We start from the raw sequence: 14,121 nt of genomic DNA, 5'->3' as shown, positions 1-14,121 counted from the left end.
TTGCCCAGCCAATTAACCTACAAACCTGCACGTCTTTGGAGTGTGGGAGGAAACCGAAGATCTCGGAGAAAACCCACGCAGGTCACAGGGGAGAACGTACAAACTCCGTACAGATGGCGCCCATAGTCAGGATCGAACCTGAGACTCCGGCGCTGCATTCGCTGTAAGGCAGCAACTCTACCGCTGCGCCACCAGGTAGTTGAGGCTGGGACTATCCCATCGTTTAAGAAACAGTTGGACAGGTACATGGATAGGACAAGTTTGGAGGGATTAAGGGCCAAATGCAGGCAGGTGGGACTAGTGTAGCTAGGACATTGTTGGCCGGTGTGGGCGAGTTGGGCCGAAGGGCCTGTTTGCACACTGTATCACTCTATGACTATGGCACAAGACTCTAAGTTCCCGACCCAAAACGTCACCTATCCACGTTCTTGAGAGTTGTTGCCCGACCCTCTGCGTTACTCCAGCACTTTGTGTCTTTTCCCCCCCTCTGGTTTTAGGCTTAGGTTTATTATTGTCACACGTTCCCAGGGGCAGTGAAAAGCTTCGCTTTGCATGCTGTCCAAATAGGTCAGATGATACCGTACATAAATACAATCAAGCCGATTTCCAGTACAATAAGTAGAGCAAAGGGGAAGATACAGAGTGCAGAATATAGTTCTCAGCATTGTAGCACATCAGTTCCACAGACAAAGTCCAATGTCCGCAATGGGGTTAGGGTTGCCAACTGTCCCGTATTAGCTGGGACATCCTGTATTTTGGGCTAAATTGGTTTGTCCCGTACGGGACCGCCCTTGTCCTGTATTAGGCCCGGGGGGCGCTGTAGGCCCGGACAGTGTAGGCCCGGACACTGTAGGCCTGGATGCTGTCGGCCCGGACAGTGTAGGCCTGGACGCTGTAGGCCCGGACGCTGTAGGCCCGGACGCTGTAGGCCCGGACGCTGTAGGCCGGACACTGTATGCCCGGACAGTATAGGCCTGGACTCTGTAGGCCCGGACGCTGTAGGCCCGGGAGCCGCTGTAAGGCCCAGACACTGTAGGCTAAGGGAGTGTGTTCGGGGAGCGGGGACGAGTGTGTTCGCTTAACGGAGGTCGCGTGGCAAATCGCCTTCCGGCCCGGGCGGCCGCCATTGGTGGAGCGGGAGCACGTGGCCGCTGGCTGGGTGAGGTCACGTGGGGCGCGGGGCGGTGACGTCACCTTGTCCCGTATTTGGGATTGAGATACCACTAAATGGGGTGGAGGTGAATCGGACAGCACCCTAGCTTATGGAAGGGCCGTTCAGAAGCCTGATAATAGAGGGGAAGAAGCTGTCCCTGAGTCTGGTGGTGCGCGCTTTCAAGCTTCTGTACCTTCTGCCGGGCAGGAGCGGTGAGAAGAAGGAATGACCGGGGTGGGATACGTCTTTGATTATGTCGGCTGCTATTCTGAAACAGCGTGAAGTGGAGATGGAGTCAGTGGTGGGGAGTGTGGTCTGTGTGATGGGCTGGGCTACATCTACAATGGTGGGGAGTGTGGTGTGTGTGATGGGCTGGGCTACATCTACAGTGGTGGGGAGTGTGGTGTGTGTGATGGGCTGGGCTACATCTACAATGGTGGGGAGTGTGGTGTGTGTGATGGGCTGGGCTACATCTACAGTGGTGGGGAGTGTGGTGTGTGTGATGGGCTGGGCTACATCTACAACTCTATGCATTTTCTTGTGGTCTTGGGCAGAGCTGTGATCCCACCCAACATTGAATCTTGGTACACGTGACAATAATAAACTCCTCTAAAACAGAAAACATAGAAACATAGAAAATAGGTGCAGGAGGAGGCCATTTGGTCCTATGAGCCAGCACCGCCATTCATTGTGATCATGGCTGATCATCCACTCTAAAATCTATCAGAGTCCTTTCAGTAAGATCAAATACACCAAAGCTTTCAATAAAGGTTGAAACGATAAAATGAATGATTTCTCGTGTAATAAAGACCTGGAATTTCCTGGAATATTTCAGTGTAATTGTGCTTTTACTTTTGCTGAGGTAGTTTTGGTTAAAAGCATGCCGGAGTGGTGTTGACTGGATTTTCCCTGCCTTTTCTATCAATTCTGTGACACTTTGACCTCCTCCCATTATCTGCATTTGATGTCACTAATTGTACTTCAAAGAAACCTTTTCATCGCAACATTGATGAGCGTTTGTCTGCACTGGGCCTGTACTCGCTGGAGTTTAGAAGGATGAGGGGTGACCTCATTGAAATTTACAGAATAGTGAGCGGCCTGGATAGAGTGGATGTGGAGAGGATGTTTCCACTAGTGGGAGAGTCTAGGACCAGAGGGCACAGCCTCAGAATTAAAGGATGCTCCTTTAGGAAGGAGATGAGAAGGAATTTCTTTAGTCAGAGGGTGGTGAATCTGTGGAATTCATTGCCACAGAAGGCTGTGGAGGCCAATTCAATGGATATCTTTAAGGCAGAGATGGATAGATTCTTGATCAGTACGGGTGTCAGGGGTTATGGGGAGAAGGCAGGAGAATGGGGTTGATAGATCAGCCACGGTTGAATGGCGGAGTAGACTTGATGGGCCGAATGGCCCAATTCATAGAAATATAGAAAATAGGGGCAGGAGGAGGCCATTCGGCACTTTGAGCCAGCATCGCCATTCATTGGGATCATGGCTGATCATCCACAATCAGTAACCCGTGCCTGCCTTCTCCCCATATCCCTTGATTCCACTGGCCCCTAGAGCTCAATCTAACTCTCTTTTAAATTCATCCAGTGAATTGGCCTCCACTGCCCTCTGTGGCAGAGAATTCCACAAATTCACAACTCTCTGGGTGAAAAAGTTTCCTCTCACCTCAGTTTTAAATGGCCTCCCCTTTATTCTTAGACTGTGTGGCCCCTGGTTCTGGACTGGCCCAACATTGGGAACATTTTTCCTGCATCTAGCTTGTCCAGTCCTTTTATAATTTTATATGTTTCTGTAAGATCCCCTCTCATCCTTCTAAATTTCTAAAAATACAGGAACGGGGTACTGATTGTGGATGATCAGTCATGATCATATTGAATGGCGGTGCTGGCTCGAAGGGCCGAAAGGCCTACTCCTGCACCTATTTTCCATGTTTCCCATTAGACTCCCCGCTTCACTTGCTCAAGTATTATATATCTCTAGTTCCTGGACGGGTGCCATGGGAACGGCAATAGTCAGGACTTCCAGCCGCTCTGAGGTTTGGACGGACTGGAATATCCCCGGATACAAGTCCAGGCCTAGGATGTGGTCTGTAGGACCAGGCTCCCCGGTTATTAACCCACATCATCAGAGGGAGTATTGGCAAGACCACCGCACAGGCAAGAAACCTGATGCTCAGTGGAGGAACTGAAATAGTTATCCTTATTTTACTTTGGTTTAGTTTTTGGTTTAGAGATACAGCGCAGAAACAGGCCCATCAGCCCACCGAGTCTGCACCGACCAGCGATCCCCGCACACTAACACTATCCTACACGCACGAGGGACAATTTACATTTACACCAAGCCAATTAACCTACAAACTTGTACAATTTGAGTATAGGAGTAAGGTGGTCCTACATCAGTTGTACAGGGCCCTGGTGAGACCGCACCTGGAGTATTGTGTGCAGTTTTGGTCTCCTACTTTGAGGAAGGATATCCTTGCTATTGAGGGAGTGCAGCGTAGGTTCACCAGGTTAATTCCCGGGATGGCGGGACTGTCATATGATGAAAGAATGGGTCAACTGGACTTATATTCACTGATGAGAGAGGATTTTCTGGAAACATATATAATTATTAAGGGATTGGACAGGCTAGATGCAGGAAAAATTTCCCGATGATGGGGGAGTCCCGAACCAGGGGTCACGGTCTAAGAATAAGGGATAGGCCATTTAGGACTGAGATGAGGAAAAACTTTTTCACCCAGAGAGTTGTGGATCTGTGGAATTCTCTGCCACAGAAGGCAGTGGAGGCCAATTCATTGGATGTTTTCAAGAGAGAGTTAGATTTAACTCTTAGGAGTAACGGAATCAAGGGATATGAGGAGAAAGCAGGTTACTGATTCTGGATGATCAGCCATGATCATATTGAATGGCGGTGCCGGCTCGAAGGGCCGAATGACCTCCTCCGTACAGACAGCACCCGTAGCCGGGATGGAACCCGGGTCTTCGGCGCTGCATTCGCTGTAAAGCAGCAACTCTACCGCCACGCCACCGTGACCGCCCAGTGTCGGGAGTGGATGAGAAAGGGGTTTAACATAGAACTAGTGTGAACAGGTGATGGATGGTCGGCATGGACTGCGTGGGATGAAGAGCCTGTTTCCATGCTGTGTCTCTAAACTAAACCACACTGTTTATTTTCTTTTACACTTTCTCCATTTAAGTGTGGAATTTCAGTGAAGACAGAGGCACCATTTGTAAATCGTTAACTTCAACAAAGATCAGGACAAAACAAGATAGGACATTTTTAATGGAGATAGAGAAGAACGGGTGGTAAAGTCTTATGAATGCTGAAGATAGGGTCGCCAACTGTCCCGTATTAGCCGGGACATCCCGTATTGTGGGCTAAATTAGTTTGTGCCGTACGGGACCGCCCTTGTCCCGCATTAGTCCCGGGGGGTGCTGTAGGCCCGGATGCTGTAGGCCCCGACGTTGTAGGCCCGGGGGCTGCTGTAGGCCTGGACACTGTAGGCCCGGACATTGTAGGCCCGGACACTGTAGGCCCGGACACTGTAGGCACTGATGTTATAGGCCCGGACACTGTAGCCCCGGACACTGTAGTCCCGGACGCTGTAGGCCCGGACACTGTAGGTCCCGACGCTGTGGGTCCCAACAGTTTAGGTCCTGACAATCTAGGTTTCCGACATTTTAGCTCCGGTCACTGTAGGCCCAGAGGCCCGGGCGCCGCCTAACGGAGGTTGCGTAGCAACCCGCCTCCCGGCCCGGGTGGCCACCATTGGTGGAGCGTGAGCGCGTGGCCGCTGGCTGGGTGAGGTCACATGGGGTGCGGGGCGGTGACGTCACCTTGTCCCTTATTTGGGAGTGCGATAGTTGGCAACCCCTAGCTGAAGCCATGACAAGATCTTACAGCAGAGAGAGTTAGATTTAGGTCTTAAGGCTAACGGAATCAAGGGGTATGGGGAGAAGGCAGGAACAGGGTACTGATTGTGGATGATCAGCCATGATCACAATGAATGGCGGTGCTGGCCTGAGGAGCCAAATGGCCTCCTCCTGCACCTATTGTCTACGTATCTAGGTATCTATGAACCTGACGGGTAACCTTTTCGCGTTACCGTGAAAAAGGTAACGGTACAAACACATGCACACATGCACACACACGCACATGCACACACGCGCACATACACACATGAACACGCACACATGCACACACCTGCACACACGCACACATGCACACGCACACATGCACACACGCACACACGCGCACATGCACACACGCACACACCTACACACACCTGCACACATGCACACGCGCACAGGCATACACGCACACACGCACATGCACACGCACACACTCACACACGCACACATACGCACACATGCGCACACGCACACATGCACACACGTCAAAAAACCAAATTGCCTCAGATTATTCAACAACTTTATATTAACCAGCCATAAAATTTAACACTTCTCGGTGCAATAACACTTCAGTAGGCTTTTAGCATAATAAAATGACAATCAGGTTAATTGATGAGTAAAATATCGCTGGTGCTAAAACCTTCAGCTCAATAGCCAGCCAGCTATTTAAGGAGACCAGGATTGATTTGACTGGAGCTGGCCTGTACGGGGCCTGGATCCATGCAGGGGTGAAACAACTGACAGGGCTCGTAAAAAACTATCAGGAGAGAGAAGTCAAGGATCACATGTAACAGTAAAGCGGTGAAATCACAGATTTATCTAATGGGGGCAGATCAAGATGGAGTGTCACAAATCGCTCGTTCAACGGAGAGAAATCTGATGATGCCAGGGCCTGTGAACTCAGGGCCTCATTCAAATGCCTTGCTATGATTTCTAAATTTAACAAACCAGCAGAGAGAGCAGCCAAGTGGCATTTAAGACTTGGCCAGCCTTGAAAGTGGTGTCTTTGCAAAACAATTCGTCCAGTTGGCATCGCCCTGATTGATAAGGCAGCAGAGATATAGGGCGTTCAGCGCGGAAACAGGCCCTTCGGCCCAACCTGCCCACACCGACCAACATGTCCAATAAATCTGCATGGCAGATGCAGTTTAATGTGGATAAGTGTGAGGTTATCCACATTGGTGGTAAGAATAGGAAGGCAGAGTATTATCTGAATGGTGTCAAGTTAGGAAAAGGGGACGTACAATGAGATCTGGGTGTCCTAGTGCATCAATCACTGAAAGGAAGCATGCAGGTACAGCAGGCAGTGAAGAAAGCCAATGGAATGTTGGCCTTCATAACATGAGCAGTTGAGTATAGGAGCAAAGAGGTCCTTCTGCAGTTGTACAGGGCCCTAGCGAGACCGCACCTGGAGTACTGTGTGAAGTTTTGGTCTCCAGATTTGAGGAAGGATATTCTTGCTATTGAGGGCGTGCAGCGTAGGTCTACTAGGTTAATTCCCGGAATGGCGGGACTATCGTATGTTGAAAGACTGGAGTGACTAGGCTTGTATACACTGGAATTTAGAAGGATGAGAGGAGATCTTATTGAAACGTATCAGATTATTAAGGGGTTGGACACGTTAGAGGCAGGAAACATGTTCCCGATGTTGGGGGAGTCCAGAACCAGGGGCCACAGTTTAAGAATAAGGGGCAGGCCATTTAGAACGGAGATGAGGAAAAACTTTTTCAGTCAGAGAGTTGTGAATCTGTGGAATTCTCTGCCTCAGAGGGCAGTGGAGGCCAATTCTCTGAATACATTCAAGAGAGAGCTGGATAGAGCTCTTAAGGATAGCGGAGTCACGGGGTATGGGGAGAAGGCAGGAACGGGATACTGATTGTGGATGATCAGCCATGATCACATTGAAGGGCCAAATGACCTCCTCCTGCACCTATTGTCTATTGTCTATTGCAGTACTGCAGAAAGCCAAGCATGTGTTGTCTTTCCGCTGACTGGTTAGCACGCCACAAAAGCTTTTCACTGTACCTCGGTACATGTGACAATGAACTGAGCTGAACTCCGTTCTGCATTGTTCCCTCTGCATTTTGCTGGTGAGAGAGGCGAGGAAGTTCTTACCTCCATCGGCGGAGGTGGAGGTCACCACATTAGTGGGAGAGGTCTCGGTCTTCACTTTGCCATTTTCAAACGTGTAATTGTCGACATGCTGGAGCTGCCAATTCAGGCCGAGAAGATGCATGGCTGGTGGAAGAGAAAACAAGCAGGCAGGTCAGACAGGTCTTGGAAAGGCCGGGCTTGTGCTCACTGGTGTCTAGAAGGATGTGAGGGGGAACTTATAGAGACGTGTAAAATCATAAAAGGACTGGACAAGCTAGATGCAGGAAACATGTTCCCAATGTTGGGGGAGTCCAGAACCAGGGGCCACACAGTCTTAGAATAAAGGGGAGGCCATTTAATAGTGAGATGAGAAAAATCTTTTTCACCCAGAGAGTTGTGAATTTGTGGAATTCTCTGCCACAGAGGGCAGTGGAGGCCAATTCACTGGATGAATTTAAAAGAGGGTTAGATAGAGCTCTAGGGGCTAGCGGAATCAAGGGATATAGGGAGAAGGCAGGCACGGGTTACTGATTGTGGATGATCAGCCATGATCACAATGAATGGCGGTGCTGGCTCGAAGGGCCGAATGGCCTCCTCCTGCACCTATTTCCTATGTTTCTATGGAGTGTGCAGCAGGCAATGAGGATCTTTGAAGATCAGCCCTGGGCCCGGCATATTGACATAATCACATAGAAAGCACATCAAGGCCCCTCCATCGACAGAATACTGAGGAGAGTGATGGAAGTAATGATGCAGCTTTATCGGTCTTTGGTTAGTGGAAGCGGTTACGATATTGGCATTTAAATGATAGGAACAGAATTAGGCCATTCGGCCCATCGAGTCTACTCCATCACTCAATCACGGCTGATCTGTCTCTCCCTCTCAACCCCATTCTCCTGCCTTCTCCCCAAAACCCCTGACACCCGCACTAATCAAGAATCTGTCAAAGGTAGACACAGAACGCTGGAGTAACTCAGCGGGTCAGGCAGCATCTCTGGAGAACATGGATAGGTGACGTTTCACAGAGTGCTGGAGTAACTCAGCGGGTCAGGCAGCATCTCTGGAGAGAAGGAATGGTTGACGTTTCTGGTCGAGACCCTTCTTCAGACTGATGTCAGGGGAGGGGGCGGGACAAAGATAGAATGTAGTCGGAGACAGGAAGACTAGTGGGAGAACTGGGAAGGTGGAGGGGATAGAGAGGGAGGGAATGCAGGATCTATCTGAAATTAGAGAAGTCAATGTTCATACCGCTGGGGTGTAAACGACCCAAGCGAAATATGAGGTGCTGTTCCTCCAATTTACACTGGGCCTCTTGCCAACATCTGCTTTCAAAATATCCACTGACTTGGCCTCCACAGCCTTCTGTGGCAATGAATCCCACAGATTCACCGCCCTCTGACTCAAGTTATTTAGCTTTGGGCGGCACGGTGGTGCAGCGGTAGAGTTGCTGCCTTACAGCGAATGCAGCGCCAGAGACTCAGGTTCGATCCTGACTACGGGCGCCGTCTGTACGGAGTTTGTACGTTCTCCCCGTGACCTGCGTGGGTTTTCTCCGAGATCTTCGGTTTCCTCCCACACTCCACAGACGTGCAGGTTTGTAGGTTAATTGGCTAGGCAAATGTTAAAAAAATTGTCCCTAGTGGGTGTAAGATAGTGTTAGTGTGCGGGGATCGCTGGGCAGTGCGGACCCGGTGGGCCGAAGGGCCTGTTTCTGCGCCGTATCTCTAAATCTAAATCTAAATCTAAATCTAAATCTAAATCTAAATGTAAAATCTAAATCTAAAAGTCTAATTAGCCCTGAGTGTGTAGGATAGTGTAAGTCTGCTGGGTATGATTGATCGGCTGCGGACTCGGTGGGCCGAAGGGCCTGTTTAGACAATAGACAATAGGTGCAGGAGGAGGCCATTCGGCCCTTCGAGCCAGCATCGCCATTCAATGTGATCATGGCAGATCATTCTCAATCAGTACCCCGTTCCTGCCTTCTCCCCATACCCCCTGACTCCGCTATCCTTAAGAGCTCTATCTAGCTCTCTCTTGAATGCATTCAGAGAATTGGCCTCCACTGCCTTCTGAGGCAGAGAATTCCACAGATTCACAACTCTCTGACTGAAAATGTTTTTCCTCATCTCCGTTCTAAATGGCCTACCTCTTATTCTTAAACGGTGGCCCCTGGTTCTGTACTCCCCCAACATTGGGAACATGTTTCCTGCCTCTAACGTGTCCAACCCCTTAATAATCTTATATGTTTCGATAAGATTCCCTCTCATCCTTCTAAATTCCAGTGTATACAAGCCTAGTCGCTCCAGTCTTTCAACATACGACAGTCCCGCCATTCCGGGAATTAACCTAGTGAACCTGCGCTGCACGCCCTCAATAGCAAGAATATCCTTCCCCAAATTTGGAGACCAAAACTGCACACAGTACTCCAGGTGCGGGAATAACTCAACTGGTGGATGGTCAGGCACCATCTCAGGCACCATCTCTGGAGATTGTGGAGCCATAGAGACATAGAGACATAGAGTCATCGAGTGATACAGTGTAGAAACAGGCCCCCCCAACATTGGGAACATGTTTCTGCGCCGTATCCCTTAACCAAACTAAAACCATGTCTGAAGAAGACCCGAAACGTCACCCATTCCTTCTCTCCCGAGATGCTGCCTGACCTGCTGAGTTACTCCAGCATTTTGTGAATTAAAACCATGTCTTCTGGTTCTCGATTCCACTACTCTGGGCAAGAGTACTCTGTACTCTGTGCGTCTACCCGATCTATTCCTCTGATGATTTTGTACTTCAGCCAAATCATTTGCATGCTGATGATAGATAAATGTGGCAGCTGATGAAAAGATTTAGTATCAAGCACAAAAGGGTCAAATGAATTTACCGCTAAATGACACGCTCGGATTATTTTCCTTGTGCTGTTCAACAGTCTGTGTGCATATTCGGAGCTTATGAATAACTAACACACCATTACTGGTTTACTTTCATGTCCCATATTAAATCTGACAGGATTTCATACAGAAGCACAACATGTGGCTCACGAAGCTTTGAGCAAAGCAGGAAGCAAAGCTTGGAAAAACATTCGGGATGCGATAATCAAAACAAGAAGCTGAGATGAAGGAAGCCGCAGAAGGAAAGATGCAAAGTCATGTTCACCCCTTCAGGGGGTTTTGTATGATTATGAGCGCATAATTCTCCATAAATTAGCCTTTATCTCCAGCCTCCTGCTGCGATCATATGCTTCTTGACTGATAGCAAGCGAGTCGGCGCGGTTTCTTTGCCGACCATTACAGCACTGTGTCCTGGTGACATCTCCTTGCAACAACCTCTGACTTTTGAAGTTTCTTCGCTCCGCGCCATACATTATGGATCCAGCTTGCAGGCGCTGCGCGAGCTTTATGTTTGCGGAGATGTGGCGGGTAAACGGGCCCTTCGGCCCAACGAGAGGTTTTACTGAGGGGAATAAAACTGCAGAGGCTGGTTTAAGTCGAAGGTAGGCGCAAAACGCTGGAGTAACTCAGCGGGTCAGGCAGCATCTCTGGAGAGAAGGAATGGGTGACGTTTCGGGTCGAGACCCTTCCTCAGTCCGAAGAAAGGGTCTCGATCGGAAAAGTCACCCATTCCTTCTCTCCCGAGATGCTGCCTGACCCGCTGAGTAACTCCAGCATTTTGTGTCTACCTTCAATTTAATTCTCTCCAGAGATGCTGCCTGGCCCGCTGAGTTCCTCCAGCATTTTGTGTCTACCTTCAATTTAATTCTCTCCAGAGATGCTGCCTGACCCGCTGAGTAACTCCAGCACTTCGTGTCAATCTTCAAAATTCACACCGCAGGATTGTAGACTGGTTAGCATGCAACAAAAAGCTTTTCACTGTACCACGGTACATGTGACAATAAACTAATCCAAACTAAACTTAACCTAAGAGTCCCTGCCATTGTTTTCAGTTCAACAACAAACAGTGTGAGGGGTTTATATAAGAAAATAACTGCAGATGCTGGTACAAATCAATTTATTCACAAAATGCTGGAGTAACTCAGCGGGTCAGGCAGCATCTCGGGAGAGAAGGAATGAGTAACGTTTCGGGTCGAGACCCTTCTTCAGACTGATGTCAGAGGGGCGGGACAAAGGAAGGATATAGGTGGAGACAGGAAGATAGAGGGAGATCTGGGAAGGAGGAGGGGAAGGGAGGGGGTTAGTTTGGTTTAGTTTTAGCCATTCTGTTTCAATTTATTTTCAGTTTAGTTTATTGTCACGTGTACCGAGGTACAGTGAAAAGCTTTTGTTGCGTGCTAACCAGTCAGCGGAAAGACAATACATGATTACAATCGAGCCGTCCACAGTGTACAGATACATGATAACGGAATAACGTTTAGTGCAAGGTAAAGCCAGCAAAGTCTGATCAAGGATAGTCCGAGGGTCACCAATGAGGTAGATAGTAGTTCAGCACTGCTCTCTGGTTGTGGTAGGATGGTTCAGTTGCCTGATAACAGCTCGCTGGAAGTAACACAAGCATAACTAACGGACAGGTTGTGGAGGGAGGAACTGCAGATGCTGGTTTACACCAAACATAAGACACAAAATGCTGGAGTAACTCAGCGGGTCAGGCAGCATCTCTGGAGAACATGGATAGGTGACGTTTCACAGAGTGCTGGAGTAACTCAGCGGGTCAGGCAGCATCTCTGGAGACAAGGAATGGGTGACGTTTCGGGGCGAGACCCTTCTTCAGACTCCCAACGTCTATGCTCAATACTCTGGCTGATGATTCCACACTCGTAGAAACATCCTCCCACATCCGCTCGATCCAGGCCTTCAGCAGTCCATTATCTCTGCTGCAGAGTGCCCGGTTGAACTGTGTAGTTTAGTTTAATTTAGTTTAGAGATACAGCACGGAAACAAGCCCTTTCGGCCCACCGGGTCCACGACGACCAGCGATCCCCGCACACTAACACTATCCCACACCCGCTAGGGACAGTTTATACATTTATACCAACAAGCCAATTAACCTACAAACCTGTACGCCTTTGGAGTGTGGGAGGCAACCGAAGATAGACAATAGACAATAGACGATAGGTGCAGGAGGAGGCCATTCGGCCCTTCGAGGCTGCACCGCCATTCAATGTGATCATGGTTGATCATTCTCAATCAGGACCCCGTTCCTGCCTTCTCCCCATACCCCCAGCACCGAGCCTTGCGGTACCCCACTAGTCACTGCCTCCCATTCTGAAAGGGACCCATTTATCCCCACTCTTTGCTTTCTGTCTGTCAACCAACGTTCTATCCATGTCAGTACCCTACCCCCAATACCATGTGCTCCAATTTTGCCCACTAATCTCCTATGTGGAACCTTGTCGAAGGCTTTCTGAAAGTCAAGGTACACCACATCCACCGGCTCTCCCCAGTCAATTTTCCTAGTTACATCCTCAAAGAATTCCAGAAGATTAGTCAAGCATGATTTTCCCTTCGTAAATCCATGCTGACTCGGAATGATCCTGTTACTGCGATCCAAATGCTCCGCAATTTCGTCTTTTATAATTGACTCCAGCATCTTCCCCACCACTGATGTCAGACTAACTGGTCTATAATTTCCCGTTTTCTCTCTCCCTCCTTTCTTAAAAAGTGGGACAACATTAGCTACCCTCCAATCCACAGGAACTGATCCTGAATCTATAGAACATTGGAAAATGATCACCAATGTGTCCACAATTTCTCGCGCAAGATCTCGGAGAAAACCCACGCAGGTCACGGGGAGAACATACAAACTCCGTACAGACAGCGCCCGTAGTCGGGATGGAACCCGGGTCTCCGGCGCTGCATTCGCTGTAAGGCAGCAACTCTACCGCCGCGCCACCGTGACCGCCCCTTATAGATGTTTTCCCAGAAGGCTCGGCCATTTCTCTCTGTGTGAGTGTGACCATTCGCTTCCACGCCCCGTCACACACGACCTGCCGCTCCCTCACATCTCCAGAGTCTCATCTTCCCGAGATTTATGAAGAGATTTGCCATGTTTGACATTTGCAGAAATAGCCGGGCGTTAGCATGAGAACATCGTTTTAGTTGCCCGTGAACATAACCCAGCTGAACCTGGCTCTTTACAAGTGATACGCTCGACATCTAACCAATTATTATTTCTAAAGAGACCGTGCCACGCATCAAGACAATTTGCATCTTGTAAACGAGTCCATGCTGGGCTAACGCTGACATTCACAGCAGTGTTGACATCTGTGTCTCTGATGACGCTTCAAGGCAAAACAAATCACCTCGTGTTTATTCTCTTGCATAGAAATTAGATCATATCCTGTACTTTTTAAAAAAAGTAGACACAAAATGCTGGAGTAACTCAGTGGGTCAGGCAGCATCTGTGGAGAACATGGATAGGTGACGTTTCACAGAGTGCTGGAGTAACTCAGCGGGTCAGGCAGCATCTGTGGAGAACATGGATAGGTGACGTTTCACAGAGTGCTGGAGTAACTCAGCGGGTCAGGCAGCGTCTGTGGAGAACATGGATAGGTGACGTTTCACAGAGTGCTGGAGTAACTCAGCGGGTCAGGCAGCATCTCGGAAGAGAAGGAATGGGTGACGTTTCGGGTCTCGACCCTCCTACATTCTATCTTTGTCCCGCCCCCTCCCCTGACATCAATCTGAAGAAGGGTCTCGACCCGAAACGTCACCCATTCCTTCTCTCCTGAGATGCTGCCTGACCCGCTGAGTTACTCCAGCGTTTTTTGTCTACCTTCGATTTTAACCAGCATCTGCAGTTTTTTTGCTGCACCTTTTGTTTAGCTTTAGCTTAGTGTAGTTTAGGGATTCAACGTTGGAACAGGCCCTACGGCCGATCCCGACTACGGGCGCCGTCTGTACGGAGTCTGTACGTTCTCCCCGTGACCTGCGTGGGTTTTCTCCGAGATCTTCAGTTTCATCTCACATTCTGAAGACCTTTAGGTTTGTAGGTTGATTGGCT

At 49.2% G+C, this 14,121-nt stretch overlaps 1 protein-coding gene across 4 annotated transcripts in view; it reads right to left on the bottom strand.

Moving 5' to 3' along the window:
- The window catches only part of LOC144592184 (teneurin-3-like), a 2,027,615-nt gene that overhangs the window by 192,795 nt on the left and 1,820,699 nt on the right, over positions 1-14,121 (bottom strand). For all 4 annotated transcript variants that reach the window (XM_078396656.1, XM_078396657.1, XM_078396658.1 and 1 more), the window contains one exon: positions 7,189-7,311. In XM_078396656.1, coding sequence (XP_078252782.1) covers positions 7,189-7,311 — 123 coding nt within the window. The remainder of the gene's footprint in view (positions 1-7,188; positions 7,312-14,121) is intronic.

This window comes from Rhinoraja longicauda, chromosome 3 (assembly GCF_053455715.1).
Source record: "Rhinoraja longicauda isolate Sanriku21f chromosome 3, sRhiLon1.1, whole genome shotgun sequence".
Taxonomy (NCBI): Eukaryota; Metazoa; Chordata; class Chondrichthyes; order Rajiformes; family Arhynchobatidae; genus Rhinoraja; species Rhinoraja longicauda.
This window is presented reverse-complemented; position numbering and strand designations above follow the sequence as displayed.